The 20,899-nt window shown below is 35.0% G+C and overlaps 2 protein-coding genes and 1 long non-coding RNA gene across 9 annotated transcripts in view; all 3 read right to left on the bottom strand.

Annotated features, from left to right (window-relative positions):
* The window catches only part of LOC106875349 (tetratricopeptide repeat protein 29), a 36,811-nt gene extending 32,361 nt beyond the window's left edge, over nucleotides 1-4,450 (bottom strand). The window contains exon 1 of one of the 7 annotated variants that reach the window (XM_089354908.1): nucleotides 4,293-4,450. The gene's annotated coding sequence lies outside the window, so the exon portion shown is untranslated. Of the gene's footprint in view, nucleotides 1-3,377; nucleotides 3,609-4,009; nucleotides 4,034-4,292 lie in introns of those variants that run through there. The other 6 variants (XM_089354916.1, XM_014923440.3, XM_014923439.3 and 3 more) reach the window with 6 other exon arrangements.
* A 3,758-nt stretch (nucleotides 4,451-8,208) lies between these two features.
* On the bottom strand, nucleotides 8,209-13,855 carry LOC106875356 (UPF0739 protein C1orf74 homolog). Its single transcript, XM_014923448.3, has 2 exons — nucleotides 12,481-13,855; nucleotides 8,209-9,226 (listed from the first exon to the last, which is right to left on the bottom strand). The coding sequence occupies exons 1-2, from the start codon at nucleotides 12,520-12,522 to the stop codon at nucleotides 8,258-8,260; spliced, it is 1,011 nt and encodes a 336-aa protein (XP_014778934.1). The 5' UTR covers nucleotides 12,523-13,855; the 3' UTR covers nucleotides 8,209-8,257.
* Nucleotides 12,530-17,478, bottom strand: LOC149137648 (uncharacterized). The gene is made up of 2 exons (XR_016242539.1): nucleotides 14,502-17,478; nucleotides 12,530-12,650 (listed from the first exon to the last, which is right to left on the bottom strand). It is a non-coding gene; the product is annotated as an uncharacterized LOC149137648 (long non-coding RNA).
* Nucleotides 17,479-20,899: the final 3,421 nt, after the last annotated feature.

The following is a 20,899-nucleotide window of genomic DNA, read 5'->3' as shown; positions in this document are numbered from 1 at the left end:
TGAAAGAAGTTGCAGGAGATAGTTTTGTCACTTCAGAAGTGGAGATTTGAGTTTGAAAGATAAGCCAAAAGAAGGTTGTTCAAAACAACTTGATTCTGAACAGTTGGAAGCTGTTTTCACAGAAAATCCAACGACTACTTGTAGAGAACTTGCAAAATAGTTTAACGTAGCCCATACAACTGTTCTCCTTCAACTGAAGAGTATCAGAAAGGTTTCAGTGGTTGGAAAATGGGTCCTGCACGAACTGTCTCCAGAGAATCTGCAACAGCATGTTGTTTGTTGTCAGTCATTGCTTTCACAACACCATAAGGAACCATTTTTAGGAAGGCTTGTTATAGGTGATGAGAAGTGGATCCTTTACCATAATGTTAAATGCCATTGATCGTGGATCAGTCGAGGAGGAAGACCTGTTCAACAACCAAGAGGAGGACTTCATCCAAAGAGGATCATGTTGAGTGTATGGTAGGATATTGAAAGAATTGTCCATTATGAACTGTTAGACAACAATCAAACAATTACTGCTAATCTCTACTGTAATCAACTTCATCATTTGAAAACTGCTTTGAACAGAAAGCGATCTTGCTTAGTCAATAGAAAGGGTGTCATCTTCCACCACGATAATGCTTGTCCTCACACAGCTTGGTTGGGAAATACTGCTTCATCCTGCAAGTTCTCCAGACTTTGCTCCTTCTGATTAGCACTTGTTTCAGGGACTACAGAACCATTTGAATGGTCTTAGGTTGCAATATGTACAAATACACACATCTAAAGCAAAATTTTTTCAGGGGCCCTTAGAAAATTAACTATTTTGTTGCATGGACCCCTAAAATCTTATATGGATCCTGAGGGGCCATATGGACAGCAATTGAGAACCTCTGGGTTAGTCATCAAAATGACCCCAGAACTTACTTTTAAGTCTTTAAGTCTAGTATTGGTCTCCTGTGTAGGGGTAAACACAAAGCCACACATAGATGTGTGGCTGGCCGTAACAATCAACCTTCTAAATACACACACACACACACATATATCCAAGGCCTCTGCCAGGGGTGTAGCCAGCCCTTCATTGGACACTAAACTCCGCTTGCGAAGACCTGTTGAGGCAAGTGAAATCGAAATCGAACTAAATTCAATGACTGGCACCCATGCCAATGTCATCTCCTTCATTGGACACTAAACTCGGCTTGCGAAGACCTGTTGGGGCAAGCGAAAGTGAAGTCGTGATGGCACCTGTGCCCAGCGTCGCATTCCTGGCACTTGTGCTGGTGGCACATGTAAAGACATTCGAGTGAGATTGTTGCCAGTGCCGCTGGACTGGCTCCTGTTGTAGGTGGCACGTAAAATACACCATTTTGAGTGTGGCCGTTGCCAGTACCGCCTGGCTGGCCTTCGTGCTGGTGGCATGTAAAAGCACCCACTACACTCTTGGAGTGGTTGGCGTTAGGAAGGGCATCCAGCTGTAGAAATTCTGCCAAATCAGATTGGAGCCTGGTGTAGCCATCTGGTTCACCAGTCCTCAGTCAAATCGTCCAACCCATGCTAGCATGGAAAGTAGACGTTAAACGATGATGATGATGATGATATATATATATAAACCATAAAAAGCCAGGAGGCATGAGAGGTGAATATGTTTAACCAATTGACATCTTAAGGATTACACCCATTTGCAGCCATATTCATGTAATAATAATTTCAGAGTGGAAGAAATTATGCTTACATATTTTGCATTAATATTCTAAGTATACACACAAATGGTTAAATAAATAGGCCTATATTCACCTATCACGCCTCCTGACTTGGCATTATACAGTACAATTGTATATTCAACAATCAATGGAATAAAGAAAGTTAGCTCATTCGGTCACCAGAACATCATGGTTGCACCAAGAATTCAACTCTAAGTATATACACAGTCTTCTCTTTACATATACAATGTATGGAAAACCAAGACTATAATAAATTTAACTTCGTTTGGTCAATAAAAATAATGTTGCTTCATATCAGTGAAGGTACTAGGTAGAAATTAACTATCCTTAATGTTAACGAAAAACAGGAAGGAATAAAAAGAGGAAGAAGTTAGATACAAAAATAGCTTAAAAATTATATAAAGATATATATGAATAGATATAATATAAATGAAATGAGGTTGTCTTCCCCAAAGGATGTCAAATAGTTAAATAAATAGGCTTGTATTCACTTCTCATACTTCCTGACTGAGGCTAGAGTAGAAAACACTTGCCCAAGGTGCTAGGCAGTGGACCTAAACAGGAAACCGTGCAGATGGGAAGCAAGCTTCTTACCACACAGCCACTCCTGACAAGATTCGTTCAAAACACATCAAAGACCATAGGAAAAGCATAAATTTCCCCTTCAAACTGAGACAGGTGGCATTTACCAATTTTTTCTTATTGGAAATTTTCACTAATATTTCATAGTGTAGAGTGAGGTGAAGGGAGAGAGTGATGATGTCACTGATAAAAATAGGTACCCAATGTGATTTGACAGTTTTATATATAATGGCGGAAATTCTGGTTTAAGCACCCTATATAATCTCTCATAACTTTTTTATTTTTTGGAATTTGCAGAAAAATTTTGTGAAGTTGTGTTCTACACATGGGAATCCATGCGATTATGAAAAAAAAGTTTTCTAAATTTTTAAAACTACTCTCCAAATAAATTCTAAAAGTTCCACTCTTTTTCGAATCCTTTATTAAACAGGTTTTAAAATATGGACAGTCCGATTTTTTTTGCTTAAAACCCAACAATGGGCCACCCTCGGGCGCATTATCATTCAATTAAATGTGTTTATGGGGAGGAAAATATTGAAAACATCAATACGTTAGAGTGGTAAAACTCAATTGGTCGTGAGATGTGCTAAAAATAACAGCTAGTTCACACACAAACAAAAGTCTGTTTTTGTTTTTTTTTTTGCATAATCGTATGAATTCCCGCGTGTAGAACACGGAAATTCAAAAGATTATACTCCCTCCCCAAATTATACGTGTTATATTGGGTGCTTAAACCAGAATGCCACCGCTTAATCTCCCTCAAACCATACCCTACCGTCCTAATATATATATATATATATATATATATATATATACATTGATAATGCATTTTCAAGTACACTATTCCTGAACAGATAGAAAGATGTTGGATTAGCAGCTGATCAGGACTGTAAACAATAATTCTACTACCACCGCACAAATAATAATTGCTGGCAAATATATGCAAGGTAAGATGAAGTAGACAAGTGTCCCATTCCTGATTTTATTACGGTAAACGTGGCGTAAATTAAGTGAATAACAAGAGTCGAAACCGAATCGCACACTAGGTCAACCGAAGCTTCTATTTCAGGCGATAAAAAAAATGCGTCTAACCTTTACAGGAACACAAAGTGATTCGCTTTTTTTAAAAAGATTACCGTTTCTTCTTACAGTGAATAAAGCTGCTTTTGTAGTTTTATATTTTCAGTTGAATGAATACATATCGAATAAAAAAAAAATCAAAGTATTCCAAGAAATTACCTAAAAAGAATGAAATGAATACGCACGTGTGTTGCCTAGCAACTACATTTTGGACAATAACAATTAGTTCACATTTCAGAGTTGTTAGTTTCGTATTTTATTCAAACCACATTTATTTAAACAAATGGTATATAAATATAATTACACCGCAGAAGAATCATTTTAACCATTGAAGAACACACAAAAGAATCTGTTATATTCTGAATAACAGGCGTAGGCATGGCTGTGTAGTAAGAAGTTTGCTTCCCAACGACATTGTTTTGAGTTCAGACCCGCTGTGTGGCACCTTGGGCAAATGTCTTCTACTATAGCCTCTGGCTAACCAGACCTTTATGAGTGGATTTGACAGATAGAAACTGAAAGAAGTCCATCGTATATATGTATATGTGTGTGTGCGCGCGCGCGTCTTTGTGTCGATGTTTGTTCACCCACCTCTGTCACTGCTTGACAACCTGTGTTGGTGTGTTTATGTCCATGTAACTTACCTGTTCGGTAGAAGGGGAATTATAGAATAAGTACTGGGGTCAATAAGTTCCACCAAAAATTCTTCAAGGTGGTGCTCCAGCAGGTCTGCAGTCTAATAATTGAAGCAAGTAAAAGAGAAGTGTAGACTTGCCATAGCAATCATCATAGAAAATGGACATTAAATGATGATGATTGCTATGGCAAGTCTACACTTACAGTTTGCATCTCCAATCTGAAGCCCCCATTGTGTGCAGAATATCAGTCTGGTGAACGCTGTCAAGAAATGTGTAAGCAAATGAATACCTTCTGTCAGTCTCTTAAATATGTTGAATATATTGGTTCTCTGAACATTAAAGTTTTCACATCTAGCAGTTAATTTGGTAGCAGCTTACAGAATTATCCACTGTCTTTCCAACAACTTAGGCCACCTTTTTGGATTCAGTACTACTACCACTTGTGGACATGCTTATAGAATCAAAAAGCCAGCGCAGCACTCATGGCTTCTGGGAACATTTTTTACTCACTCAGAATTGTTAAAGCATGAAATAAATTATTAGCATCAGTGTTAACTGATGCATACTTTATGACATTGATTCTTCCAAATTTCAATGCTTCTCATATATTTATGCACATTTTCCTCTTTGTTCATTTTTTCGTCTTATGTTTTTCCTTCTATGTGCTATGCATGCACCTCTAGCTTTCATTGGTCTTTCTTTACTTGACTTACTGCTGCTTCCTGTTCTCTTTTAATCTTTCCTGCCAAGTTGCAGTGCACTTGAGCACTATATGCAATAAGCTTATTATTATTATTTAAGGCAGCGAGCTGGCAGAGTCGTTAGCATGCTGGACAAAATGCTTAGTGGTATTTCGCCCGTCACCGAGTTCCGAGTTCAAATTCCGCCAAGGTCGACATTACCTCTCATCCTTTTGGGGTCGATGAAATAAGTTCTAGTTAAACACTAAGGTTGATGTAATTGATGAGTCCCCTCCCCACAAATTTCAAGCCTTGTGCCTTCTGTAGAAAGGATTATCATCATTATTAAGACTTGTACATGTAGGATGAGAAGTAGTATTACCCTCTCTCATTCTAATGTAATATTTTTGAGTCTAAGAAAATTATTGTTTTGTTTTTTCCAGTTAAAGGCTAGTTTGTCTGAATTAATAATTTTAATACATTGATTAATCCATTGACCAGTTTTTTAAAAAGTGTTATAAAGTAATTTCCACTGAGTTCTAATTCATTGTTATGTGCTTATTGTTTATATATATTAAGCACGGGGGGGTATATTCTAGTGATATTAGTTCTGGAAGACTGAAGACAGTCACTTCTAGATATTCCACAAAGTGACTGTTAAACTTATTTGTTCAATATTGTGTACCATAATGTAATTTTGGGGTAGGGGACTAGAAATATTGCTGACATAATCAGAAGTTTAGGTAAGGATTCTCTAGCTTTAGTTATTTTATTAAGAAGTTGGAAGATAGAATGAATAATTGAATGATGCTAAGTTCTTACATTAGATGGTTGAATATCTTATGACAAAGTCTATGCAACAACATATATATCATGGCAACAGACTATAAATTTTTAGTAATGGTGTATAGGATTGTTTGAATTTTATGAAACTGAGATGGTAGAAGTAAGATGTTCTATTGCTTAGATGAAATTGAGTTTTCTTAATCCTAAAGGTGATAACAAATTTAGTCTTTTAATTACATGTAACATATTTATTTGTCACTTTAACTAACACATTATAGATACAATCTTTGAAGGTAAGGTACACCCTTAAGTTCAAAGATATTAATTATTGATACAAAGCGGTTATAGACGACATATTTTTGTTGGAAAATTCACGAAGAAAACTAACGTAGGCACAGGCATGGCTGTGTGGTAAGAAGCTTGCTTCTTGGTTTAGTCCCACTATGTGACACCTTGGGCTGACCAAAGCCTTTTGAGTGGATTTCGTAGATAGAAATTGAAAGAAGCCTGTTGTATGTATATGTGTATGTATATATATATATATATATATATATATATATATATATATATATATATAGGTAGATAGATATTTGTGTGTTGTCCCCCACCCATCATTGCTTGACAACAGATGTGATGTTGGTGTTTATATTCCCATAACTTAGCAGTTTGGCAGAAGAGACCAATAGAATAAATACTAGGCTTACAAAGAGTAAGTCCTGGGGTTGATTTGTTTGACTAAAACCCCTTAATATTCAAGCATGGCCACAATCAGATGACTGAAACAAGTAAAAGAATAGATTATTAAGCAAGTTCACTAGTAAGTAGAAAAATGGAGTACAGTAAAGCACATGGTACTTTTTGTGAAAAAAAAGCAGTTTAAATGTTTTATAATTATCATGATTAATATTCAATGGTGCTTCGGCATGGGTGCAACTCTTGAACTGAAACTAGTAAATGATAAAGATTCCTGAAAATGTACAAGACAAGGTTTGGGAAAAGTTGAGGCCTTCCTGCTACAACTTGCATATAGCTTTGACTGCTTCAAGTGACTATTTTAACCAGTGTCAATAAATTTACCACCATGGGTATGCAATTAGTCAAGGGTTTTAGATTGATGTATGGCTATTTACAATACATTCAAATGATTTGAAATCGATAATTTTTGTTCAACCCTGACTGAAATTAATTGACATATTATTTTAGATATGTTGCTGGCTGATTGAGCAATTGCATGTTATCATGGTGTTTGGATTTATCATCATCGTCGTTTAATGTCCGCTTTCCATGCTAGCATGGGTTGGACGATTTGACTGAGGACTGGTGAAACCAGATTACTACACCAAACCGCACTCATTGATTGGCATCAGTTTGTCATGATTTTATGTCAGAAATAGTCAACAGCAATCTTCAGTCATTTGGTGCACTGACTATTAAAGTTAATAACCCATTGTTAATTATTATTTTTTTTTGCTTTTTATTTCTGACAATAAGAACGAGGTGAAGTGTATTTTTTCTATTATGTAACTCACAGAATTATATTTATTTTATTTAAATAAAATTTTTCTTTAAATATTAAAACGATTACTTTTCACAAAATAATTTTGTTCCACATGCTTCATGACATCTCAAAATGAATTTGCAAAGTTTAATTTCTTGGAAGGCTTCCTGTGACAGACTTTGTCAAATGTATTCCCTACCACTTACATACTATGGTCTAAAACTAGATTGTATCAAAGCTCAGTGTCTCAAAACACAAAGATCAAAGATGAAATCCTTGGATTTTCCACACTATTACATTATGTAAATAACTTCATATGAAACCATAGTAAAATTGATGTAAAAAAAATATAAACTTTGTCACAAAGTTCAGAAAATATTCAACTGTTTAAGCAAACTTCAGTTCACATGTTGAGATTTTCTGTAATACATATGGTTAGAATAATTAGCAATGTTGTTACTCTTAAAAAGTTTCACTTTCATGAAATGGAATAAGGTTCAAGAAAGGTTTATCTTATTTTGACTACATGATGACAAGGTAAGTCATAGTTGAATCTTGTTGATCAAAGCAAATTTATCTTACAAATTAGCTGAGTCTGTCTGAATACTAAGCAGTCAATTTTTTCTAGTTTCTACTTTCACATGAATACATTTACCTCACAAAATCCATATTTCTTTAAACTGAGATCTTACATTTCTGAAAGGTCACTTTTGGCTTTGAATCACAAACTACAGGAGTAGTCTCCCCTGTTACAAATTCGGATTCATTTTCAGAAATGACATTTTCGATGTTTTCTTAATAAAAGTAAAAAGGCTGTCGTGTAATCTTGGTCACCATTGAATGAGATCTATGTTATGTAGAAAGTATTGATCATATGTATTTTATCTCTCATACAGTACCACATCTCATACTATTCCTTTCAATATTCTATCATACTTAGTTGTAAGTAGATACAAAAACAAACTAAAGCTCACCATGGTAAAAAAATCACTGCAATGAACTAATGTTCTATCCAGGAAAAAATATTTTTCAATTACATAACACAAAATTAGAAGCTGCAGTTTAAATAGAAAACAAATTCTTTAAAATTGCATCATTTCAAGCTACATAGCCAAGTGGCATACAACTAGGGGAATTCTTCAATATATCAACAAGGTAAAATATAAACAAAAATGGTATCAGAAGAAAAAAAGTACTGTTTTTAGATCACAGTAAATAATATAATGAAAAACAAAACAAAGTCAAGGTAGTTATTTTATTTATGTAATTTTTTCTAAACAATCTTCATTTTTAAAAATTAATTGAATATGATTCTTCAGGAGCATAAACAATATTTTGGTGTAACTGTAAACAATGGTAACATTTCTGCCAACTGTCAAAGTGATTTATGTCCTGAATCCAAGATTCTACATATGAAAGTGCCATTGAAGTAAGTGCTTCCGGCACAGAATAAGAGTAAATGCAATGAGTTATCGTTTCCTTACATTTGCACGATGAGGTTTTTAGTTTCTCACCAGAAGACTGAAGACACATTAAAGGTAAGTTATTATGAGCTAAAGGTTTTTGTTCGTTTTTGATTATAGGTATTTCAGAGCTTTTCTCTTGTGAATTATGGCACTGCCGACATAGGAGATGGCAATTTAATTTGAAGACAGTAAGTGAATCAATAACTAAAGAATTACTATCATCTTCATTTGATCTACTGAACCAATAGACAATGGGATAACCCAAAAGTACCCCAACCAGTGTTGTAAGGTTGAGGGAAGCAGGAAATTGTACTTCACAAGTTTCTTTACTGTCACTGCAGGAAGCAATAATTTGTTGAAAAGTGATGGCAAAATGTTCGTCAACCTGGTTGATGTTTTCAAGCAATTTTGCCTGTGAATTACTTTTTGAAATATCTATAATAGCTGTTCTTGTTCCTTGTGAAGTTTGTAACAAGTGGGACTGTAATATGGCTGTGTTACATAACAGCACATCCCCTTCAAGGGCCAGGACAATGTAAGAACATGGTCGAGATGATGTTGAAAGGAGCTGTTGTGTTTGGAGATCTTGAATCAGAGATATCACCTGCTTTGCTTTTACACAGCCATAGTCAAACAAAAAGCTGGGTTTGATTCCACAATCAACAGCCAATATATCACAAATAATTTGCTTGCTATAACGTCCTAATGTTTTTCCTAAATGGTTTATAATGCATTTTCTTCCTTCGGAGATGATTTTCAGGGGAATATTTTCTGCAGGAGTGTAAACATCATGCTGAAAAATACGAGTGAACAATGATTATCAATTAAAACAAGAGGAATAAAGGGGGCTCAACAATGAAAGCTTTTAAAAATTAAATTATTTATTGTTTTATTTGATTGAATTATTGTGAGTTACCCATTAGGAAAATTTATTTCTTTCACAATAAACAAATATTTCTCAAAGGTTTTCAGTATTTCAGTGGTTAAGTATTCTATGTGTATGACAGAATAGCACAACTCATAATACTGTAATCTCTTTTCCCCAAAATAATAGAAATTGAAATTTTAACTACTTAAAAGTCAAACCATTTTCTTACCATAAGCTACATTTTAAAAGTTATATTCACTTGAATAACTAAGGTTAGAACTATACAACTTAAACTGGATCAAAGTGGCAAATATATTGAGCATTCTCAACAAAGGGGAATTAAGCTGTTTATAACTATGAAACTAAAATAATCAATATTTCTTTATCCCATGCAGGATAATTTGAGTCAACTACTTGATAATTTCTAATCGAGTGTTGTTAAGCCCCAAATCATCTCTGATTCAGAAAATTTATAATTAATGGTATTTCAACAGTGACCACTGAATCCTATTTTTTTCAGACAGTGTACATGACCAGCCCTTATCCAATGTATTTTCTATTTTTTACACAAAAGGTTGTACTCACAGCCAGCTACATGCTTAGACAAGATTTATAAACTCTGATATACAGGAAACTGGTATTGCAACTGCCCATCACCATACAAAACACGAAAGAAAAAAAAATCATAAAGGCAACATGTAGTCTGAGTGCCACCAGGTCTGACACCTAATACAGAGGTTCTCTTTCTCTCTCACTGGGTTAGCAAGTATGCATGCAGTTCAGCACCAAATTAGCACTGGTTGTGTAATTATGACTAAAGGAGTACCAGTTGTGCCAAGTTTGTTTTTTCTTTAGAGATAGTATGTCCTTTCAATTTTATGACAGTACAATGTTGTTTTAGAGATTCGTTAACTATATACTATGTCACCTTATGTTTATGGTTTCATAATTCGAATGATGATCAATGTACTTCATTATAATTTTCCATAACCCTCAAACAATGGTATGGGCCCATATTAATCTTCATCAAAATTATCTAACAAAATATCGTGATACATTGTAATTTTTGTACAATTTAGATGGCCATTTTATTTCATTTACATATTGTTATTTGAAACATGAAGTTTTGATATTGACTGGGAACATGTAGTCTTTTATTTCATATTTATTGTGTAACAGAATAAGCATTTGTCACAGGTTTCCGATGGATGAAACAGAAGTTCATTGCATTTATGATGGTGAGAGTGATGAGGGAATGCCTGCAACTCAATGCAGAATAAATATATCAAGGGACTTTCTTTATAAAACACCAGTTATGTGTGTTTTACAATGAAACACATTGATCATCATTTGAAATATGAAACCATAAACATAAGGTGACATAGTAAACAGCTAACAAATCTCTCAAACAACGTTGTACTGTCATAAAATTGGAAGGACATACTATCTCTAAAGAAAAGACAGACTAAGCACAGTTGCATAATCAGTGTTGACGTGGTACTGAACTGCATGCATACTTGTCAATGTTTACATCTTTCACTGGCATACAAAAAAACATATCCATACGATAAGTTTCTACACAGTTTCAACCTTCTAAATTTCATGTACAAAGTATTGGTCAAACTGAATTCATGGCAGAAGGCAATTGCCCAGTGCACTGCAGTGTAGGATCAAACTTGGATCTGTGTGTTTGCAAAATGAACTTCTATCCTACGTCAGCCCAAATTGAGCAAACCAATGATTGAAGACATTCTCTTTGCAGTCATCACAAATTTATTCAGATACAGACCACATTCCCAACAAGTCCTTCCCTAAAACCTCTGGACTACAGTTACGTATGACTTCTCCCAGAGAGGTCTGGTAATTAAGAAGTTGTTATTGTATTGTTCCAAGACAACCCTAATTGAACAAAGATATTTCAGCTATGGCTAACCAATTTTTGATTTCAGACCCTGTTCACTTTTTTATGATAGTAAAAACTTATTTGAAAGAGATTTGGTTGTTTACTGTTTCCAGTAAGTCGAACAATCACATATGGACTTCCTCGTTAGGATTATGCTAACTAGGGAGTAAAACTGAGTAATGAGTATAAAGTACACGCTAAACGCTAGCTTATTTCTCTTATTCACATCTTAATAGACAAATTAAAAAAATTGCGCGTATGTAGAGTGAGGGATTTAAACTGAATGTTTACTGAAGTTGTAAAACGAAAACAAAAACCAGTAACTCTAAATTTTGAAACGTTAAGGTATTTTGCTCTAGCTATGGGATGGAACCCTACCTAAATCTCCTTCAAATCACATCCTGCTGTCTTGAAAAAAAAAATGAAAAGGAATGAAATATGGTTACAATGGATGCTAATACATGTTCGCAACCCACCATTAGTCTATTTATTTTTGTTTTTAAAACATACAAAATAGCCTGTCAGGGTAATCGCAGCTACAATGTCTTTGAATATAAGTTTAGTCCATCAAAGCTGAGCTGCTCGACACAGTAGAAATAACACCCAAATCTCCTTCAAACCACACGGTACCATTAGACAACAGGCTACCGTTGAGTATAAAAAGACAACTTTCACTTTGTCAAACAGTAGTTAGTAGCAGTTTGTTTGCATGCCAGCAAATTTTTGTACTATTATTACAGAAAAAAATTCAACAACAAAAAATTAACTTAACGATAACAACAATTCTGGTGGACTTTCGAAATAACTGTCACGAGTAAAATAGAGTTTCTTTTCATTTTCTTTTTTTACTAAGTATTATTCGTTATTTTACATTATCCCACATAGTGAAACTTGTAATTCGTATGTTTTAAAAACAAAACATCTTTGACAAGCTGGCAGCAGCATAGCGAACGTAAGAATAAAACATTCTTCTGCGGCCACTAAACAAGCTGATACTAGTTACAGTGTTGCAAAGTGAAAGTGGTATGTTATACACAAGGATCGTCAAATAATTCTTGATACATAAATAAATAAGATTATCTCGGCTGGGACATTTTTAAACATAGCTCTGCTCCATCAGGGCTGATATGGAGTTAAACAACCATAGTCAGCTGAAAGAATGAGTACTTGGTGTCGTAGACGTCTTTAATAAAAACAATAATTTGATTAATAGATGGAATTAAATAATAGTAAAATAGCATTTAAAATGTTAAAGTAAACAGGAAAAAAAACTTACCGAAGGTGGTATTTTGAAGATTTGTAGTGAGCACATAGACATTTGTTCTGGTGGAGTAACTTTTTTTCAGTGGAGATCACTAGAGGGAAGTAACTATGATTGTATTAAACAAAGTTCTCTCACCACAAAGTAAAAAAAACGTGCTAGATTTTATTATTGGGGAAAATAACCTAAAAGCAAAAAAAATATTAAAATAACCATTTAAAATTAAAATAAACATTTGTAGTAAATATTCATGACGATACCCTTTACATTTAGTTATTTGTGGGAAAAACTCTTTATCTCCAGGTTTAGTGAGATTTGTGCTTACTTAACATTGGTACTCAGATAAGCCATGTCTTTAATTAAGAAGTATCTCTGCTTCTTGCACATGCTGACTGTAATTTCTATCTATCAGCGGGCTACTGAGCACAAACAGTTACTGAAGTCAATGAATACAATCTTGTGCTGCTCTATTTCTAGCCTTCAATAGTATGCAATTAAAACTAAGTCGCCAAATCATTCGACCACACAATAACTGATAACTTCTTTGGTCGATATTTCATTCACAACATAGTACAAACTACACCTCAAAACTAGACAGAAACTTCTTCAGCCCTCAACAAATGCTGTTAGCTCTACAAAACAGGAGTGAGGCTCATAATGGAATGTTGCCACTCTCTGCTGCTTCTGAACACACAAACTTTTTTCATTTGAAAAACTACTGCTGTTGTTGTGTAACCCTAAATCAACTCTTATCCACCAGCCCTATGACTCACAGGTAGTAGGAAAAAAACTAAGTGCAACCCACAGATCCATTTCAAGTTATACTTTGTCTCCCTCTAACTGAACATAATACTACACACTCTCATACACAGTGATGAATTCGGGTGCAGTTTGATAGTCTGGACGTGTTACTATCTCTCCTCTGTTCAGCCTATTTCTGTCCAACCACAAGTTATCTTATGGCTATAGCTGGGGTGGACAAGATGAATTTGGTCGGAAAACGATACTATGCCAGTACAATGTTTTAGGCTAATGAAATTATGGCTGTTGCTTATGTGTCATCAGTGCTTGGATGTGGTTTGCAGGCAATGACAGAGACTGTAAGGTGTAGCAGAGCTACATATTACATAGTAATATGTGAGTCGACCTGCACAGCAGACGAATATATTGATGAATTGTCTAGCCTCGCTTTGATACACTAGCCTTGTTCTGAGACACTAGCCTCGTTCTTAGTTACACTGTAGAAGTTCTCAGTTCCTGCCAGGTTTCGGTCAAAGACACATGTCTTCTCTGCAACTCTACGCGCAATCTCCCACATGCTACTCACATGTCTGTTCACCTCAACACAAGATATATGGTTCGTAAACGAAGATATTTTATCACACACACATTCTCAAAATGACTGTTCTCATTACACACATGCATTCGTACTATAATACAAATATTATATGTTACTTCTTTCAGTGCAAATGCAAAAATCAAAACTTTCTTTGTACGTAAACACACATTTTTGTATCATATTACATGCTTCCACCACAAAAGGTGAACACAGAGTAAACAATATATTTATACACAAAAATATCTTATGTTGATTCATACTAACTGTTTTTCCATTTAATAACATGCACTTGAACAGCCAACGACAGCCGCTATAAAATAGTGACCCCCCATATAAAAAAAAAATATATATGTATATATGTTTGTTCAAAGAAAAATGCGTGTTACTAAGGAAACATACACCAAAGTCATTTACAAACACACTGCACTTACACCAACACATTTTCATACCCCTACAAAAAAATTATTCACTTTTATTCTTGTAACTGAGTCGGGCTAAAAACAAAAAAATTTTTTTGGGAAATAACCAAATGGTCTTTTTTTCTCTTGCACATGCGCACTAACTTTGAATACACCCTGTGGACAAAACACAGCTATCTGTTACATCTAACAGCACGGTTGCATGCCATTTTACAAACTTTTCCCCAGTAATTGACATCTTTCTGTTACAAATCTCACCATGAATAACAATTCCTTACCTTGTTTCACGGGTGGTGTGAAAGTGTCGTTCACACAGATCGAATCGACGTTTGCTGCAGACAATATTGCCTCCGAAGCCCAACAGCTCCATATATTGCATGGCGCAATACCACCGTCCCTGAGAGCCACTGTGAGGGACCTCCACATGATGCCACGTATAGGAGCATTAAGCAGGAGATTCTTCGACGCACGTCCTTGTCGGAAGAAAGAAAATTTCAAACCGTCGTCAATGATGAGCACTTGGGCAACCATAAACCTTTGCAACTTCTGCGCCACATGAAGGAATTGGCCCAGAATGCACCTGCCGATAGTGCTTTATTGAAACAACTATTTTTTCCGGTTGCCCTCTAACATCCAAGCCATCCTAGCCTCTATGGTAGAGACGACTCCCGTTGAGCAAATAGCCTCCACCACCGACAGAATCATAGAGAATACCGGTAACTTTTCGTGCCTTTTCGACTTGCACCGTCGACATGACTTCAATTCTCTTTGTTGCTACAGAGTACGTCCTGTAAATAATTGTTCTTTCTTGTTTCTCCTTTAAAACGTCTTTGGGAGGGAATATCTTCACTTCGTTCCCCTCCCTTTTAAGCATTTAAAAAAATTTACTTAATTCTTCCATACTTATATCTTCACTCTTTTTTTCTGCCACTGCAGCATAATTTCTTGCTTCCATTTTCTAATAAATTCTTTTCAACCATTCCACCATCTCCTCCTCAGATGATACAAAGTCTGAAGAAGGGTAGTTCACAAAGTCTGAATAATTCAAGCCTTCACAGCTCCTCACCTGACGCCCTTCCGTTAAACAAGAGGAAAAAAGTTCGTACTGCCAAGACAACCAAAAAACATGTGTGTTACACTCAAAATTCACAACCCAACTGACAAACGCTATACCGGAAGCAAGCTTCTTACCACAAAGCCACTCCTGCATCTATAATTATTTTGTTGTCTATATTAGTAATTATAATTTTATTGAATTCTGAAAAACTTAGATTCTGTTTGCTAGTAGAACTCATCTCATTGCGGTTTATATATTTTATAAAAGAAATTTTGCTTTGTTTATTGATGCATAAATGTGCAGTGATAATAATTGGTAGGTGGTCCAAGGAATGGAGGAGTGATTGTTTGGTAAGAGAATATGGTTTAAATTTCACAAACTTACAGATTGACACTTCGAAAAGGCTATTCTTGAAATAATAAACAATGGAAGAGATTCAACCAGACAATATGGAAATCAATATTTGTTGGCTTTTAAGGCGAAGGTGGCAGAATCGTTAACATGCCGAACAGTATACTAAGCGGTATTTCATCTGTATGTACGTTCTGAGTTCAAATTCTACTGAGGTCGACTTTGCCTTTAATCCTTTTGGGGTCGATAAAATAAGTTCCAGTTGAGTACTGAGATCGATGTTATCGACTTACCCACTCACCCGAACTTGCTGGCCTTATGCCAAAATTTGGGTTAGGGTTGGGGTTGGGATTTTAGGGTTAGAGTTACAGAAAAATGAAGAAATTGGAGGGGGAGGGGACAAAATGGGATCTTTTCCCTTTGAACGGCACATCGAGAAATTAATTTTTTGTAACTAAACACTAAGCAAACGAAAATAATTCAACAAACAAAATAGACAATTTCGAAAACGCTAAAATAACTAATAATTGAATTGATTAAACTATACACACATGTATCTCGAAATGTAAATATATCAGAAATAACAGTGAGAAACTAGATATACATCGCTAGAACGTCTTGTTGACAAACCACAGCAGTAATTGTTTTCACCTCAATAGACGTCATTGATTGGTTGAAATTACCGAAATACGACAACTTTAACACGAAATAACTTCGAAAATAAAGAATTTTCTTAAAAACGCCAAGAGTAAATGATGTTTTAAATGACACATTCTATCAGTATAAGAAATTTGAAAGTGTTTAGCTACAAAAAATTATTTTTTCTATGTGCCAGCCAAAAGGAAAAGATCCCAATGAGACCCTTCATGATCGCACTTTTCTTTTTAGACACCGTTCTTCAGTAGGTGTCACTTTACTTTCTTGGCTAATTTTTCTTAACTCTGTATCTCAAGAGAGATACTGTATAATTAAGAGCAAGGGGGAAATTTCACCAAATTCTGGCAGATCTATCGTTTATATCGACGTGCTTCGTTGTTCAAAGAAAACTATTAAACCATTTGAAAAGTTTTATTTGTGACTTTATTACTCTGTTAAATTCAATAAATGCCAGTTTTCAATCTAATTGGAGATTGTTGTTAATACTGTTGCTGTTAACTTTTACTAATTTTACTATCTCGTGATTCATTGTTTTTCTTCAAGGATGGCGAATGTTGTCATTCTACATTGTTTAATAATGTAGCATATAATAAACGAGTTCTATCCATTATTTAAGCTGAACATTGTATAGCGGCTGTCGTTGGCTGTTTAAGTGCATGTTATTAAATGGAAAAACAGTTAGTATGAATCACCATAAGATATTTTTGTGTATAAATATATTGTTTATTCTGTGTTCACCATTTGTGGTGGAAGAATGTAGTATGATGCAAAAACATGTGTGTTTACATACAAAGAAAGTTTTGATTTTTGCTTTTGCACTGAAAGAAGTAACATATAATATTTGTATTACAATATGTATGCATGTGTGTAATGAGAACAGTCATTTTGAGAATGTGTGTGTGTGATAAAACATCTTCATTTACGAACCATATATCTTGTGTCATGGTGAACAGCACGTGGGAGATTGCATGTGAAGCTACAGAGTTTTCTACAGTGTTGCTCAGAATGAGACTAGTGTCTCAGAACAAGGTTACTGTTTTAAATCGAGGCTAGACACCTCATCGATATATTCGTTTGCTGTGCAGGTCGACTCAAATATTACTATGTAATATGTAGCTCTGCTACATAGCCTCCTGCTAGACTTGAAAAAGTCGAAAAAAAATAGAGATAGCGTATGTAAATATTCAATGCAAAAAGCAGGTAAGGGATCTTTTTTAAAAAGGGGGCCACATTTTTCATTAATGTTTTACGTAGTGTTTTTGGTACCGAAAAACTTTCAAACTTCGAATACTTATCTATTTTGTGTTATAGAACAGAAAAATATTTTTGTATTCGAATTTATTTCATGTAAAAAATTGTCTTATTTCGATAATTTCAACCAATCACTGACAAGTATTCAGTTGTTTACATTTACTCCTTTGGTTGATTAAGCCATAGCTTCGTTTTATTTGCTTTTTTCATTTTCTTTTTTTCTTCGTTTTATTTGCTTTTTTCTTTTTAAATTTGCTGTTTTACCCTAACCCTATCACCGATAGAATTGTTTCAGAATCGTTTGTTTATGTAGTCGGCACTTAATGTATATCGGCTGAATGGACGTCAGTGATTGGTTGAAATTACAGAAATACGACAACTTTAACATGGAATAACTTAGGGATTTCTTTTTTTTTTTAAGAAGACTAAGAGAAAAAGATGTTTTATATGACACATTCTACCAGTGTTCCAAGTTTCAAAGTGTTTCGTTAATGAAAAATGTGGCCCCCGTTTTAAAAAAGATCCCAGGTAAGAACATAAAATACAAACAGAAGGATGCAATACAACAAACAATGAGAAACTGAAATGAAAAGGCAAAGCATGGTAAGGGTAAACAGAATATGAACAGAAAAGAAATAAGCAAAATGTTCAAGTTGATTAGGTAAAGTTCGAAGGAATATTGTGAAGAACAAAACTGCCTTGTTGGTGATACGTGTTGAAAAGTCTTTGGTATGTTCACATATAGTTCATTATAGTTCAATTGTATATGGCTTTAGACAACTTGGTGGGCCAATGCACACGGCAACCACTACAAGTCATAGTGACATATGTAGATGTGGTTGGTGTGTGTGATGGTGTTGGTGGTGGTTTCAGTGGAGTAGCATTTGTTTTATGTTGTACTGTGAATGTGAGAGGTGTATGAAGTGGTATTGTCTCACTATCTGTGTATGCCTGCTTAAGCCTGTCCATTGAGACAGTTTCCTTTTTACAGTTAATGTCTATGGTATATAGTTTGTCTGTGTGTAACAGGACACGATGGCGTCCCGTGTGAGAGGGGTTTTCACAGCGTCATTTCATAGAAACACATGGGTCCAAGAATCAATGTCTTTTGGAACCGATGATTTAATTCCAGTAGACATTCTAAAATACTATAAAATTTCATTCAATTTTAAAAAAGGTAAAATCGAGCAGAACTTATGGGATGACCTGATATATATATACATATATATATATATATATATATATATATGAGTAAAAATAAATACAAAAAAAAGGGTTTTGTATGATCGTGTATAGAGGAATATATTATTTTATTTAAAAGAGTTCCAACTCTGTCTGTTTTTTATGTTTTTTATTTATATTCTTGTAAAATTTATGTGAGATATGGAATATATAATATATAATATAAAAAAAAGATGGATGGTACAATGAAATGAAGTATTGAATGTCTTATTGAATATATGGAATATGTCTTATTGAATATATGAAATATTGAGTGTTCAATATAAAGGATTAAATATATAAATATATAAAGGCGAATACGTATTTTCTATACCTTGTGGTATTTCATCATGGCCGTTTTGACAGACTGTAACAGTACAGTCTGTCATACCGGCCATGATGAAATACCACAAGGTATAGAAAATACGTATTCGCCTTTATATATTTATATATTTAATCCTTTATATTGAACACTCAATATTCCATATATTCAATACTTTATTTCATTGTACCATCCATCTTTTTTTTTATATTATATATTCCATATTCTATATCCCACATAAATTTTACAAGAATATAAATAAAAAACAGACAGAGCTGGAACTCTTTTAAATAAAATAATATATATATATATATATATATATATATATGGTTCCGGGTTCAGTCCCACTGCGTGGCATCTTGGGCAAGTGTCTTCTACTATAGCCTCGGGCTGACCAAAGCCTTGTGAGTGGATTTGGTAGACGGAAACTGGAAGAAGCCTGTCGTATATATGTATATATATATGTGTGTGTGTGTGTTTGTATGTCTGTGTTTGTCCCCCCAACATCGCTTGACAACCGATGCTGGTGTGTTTATGTCGCTGTAACTTAGCGGTTTGGCAAAAGAGACCGATAGAATAAGTACTAGGCTTCCAAAAAATAAGTCCTGGGGTCGATTTGCTCGTCTAAAGGCAGTGCTCCAGCATGGCCACAGTCCGGTTAGCGGTACAGTCTTTATCACAGACTCAGCTGACAGCTGTATTCTTCCTAGATGCAACAACACATGTTCGATGTAAATTATCAAACCCCAAATCTCCGGACACTGTACAAGGGCATGCAGGACAGCTTCCTCATCCTGCCCACACCTTGAGCATGTCAGTGACACTGGAATGCCATTTCTAGACAAGTTATCTCGAACAGGTAATGCATTTCTATAGCACTGCCAGGTCAGGGATTTTTGGTAATTATCCAAATACCCTGCCCTGAAAATTCTATGAAGCAGGTTGGTTAGCTGGTTTTTATCAAACCCCAGAGTCTCTCCTAGAGCGTTGTTGCTCTTAAACTCTACCATCCCTTTATAAAATACCGAGGTGGTATTCCTGCTGCCGGCCTTGCCTACCATGTGGATTAGCGCAAGTGCCTGTTGGCACTCTTTTTACTATCCAGTCGTGTTCCGTCTTTTAATTAAATCAGGAGTGAATTCCTCCAGGAGGCCAGTTTTGGAAAAAATTCTTTCACAAGCAAATTCCACACCTAGCCACCATCCAGGTAGAGCCAGAGATGTCTTAGCCTCAGTGCATGTCTGCACATCATTAGCCACGGCATCCCTAACCCACCCTTTAGCGGTTCCTGGCAGCAAACAGAGTGCCTCACAAGCAGCTTTCCCCGCTTCCACAACAGGTGGAAGTGGAGTCATGCGAACTTGCTCAGTCATCATTTAGGTACATCTCCTGTTGTCTGCTGCTTGTTTGTGAGTTCTCTCTGTTATTATGTCTCTTTGTTATTGCACTGTTTGTTGTACTTGTTGAAATTCGAACTGTTGGTAATTTGTGAACTGTTATTTTTGCCCTGTGGGGCAGAAAATTGTGAAATTTTTTGATATTGTTGAAAACAACTGCTATTGGACCTTTTGTGATTTGAACTTTTACCCTTTGCAGAGTAAAAAAATAAAATAATAATTTTTGTCAATAATTTTGGCAAAAATTAATTTTTGTCAAAACTATTTTTGTCAATTTGCATATTCCATTTTAAAGAATTTATTTTTCTGTAAAATTACATAATGGAATTCAGCGTAATGTCTAAGGAGGATTTCTCAGAAATAGAAAAAGTACCAAACAAAGAAACTGATAATGTAAAACAAGTGTTTAAGGAAAAAAGC

The sequence above is a fragment of the Octopus bimaculoides genome, chromosome 1 (assembly GCF_046866305.1).
Source record: "Octopus bimaculoides isolate indiv1 chromosome 1, ASM4686630v1, whole genome shotgun sequence".
Taxonomy (NCBI): Eukaryota; Metazoa; Mollusca; class Cephalopoda; order Octopoda; family Octopodidae; genus Octopus; species Octopus bimaculoides.
This window is presented reverse-complemented; position numbering and strand designations above follow the sequence as displayed.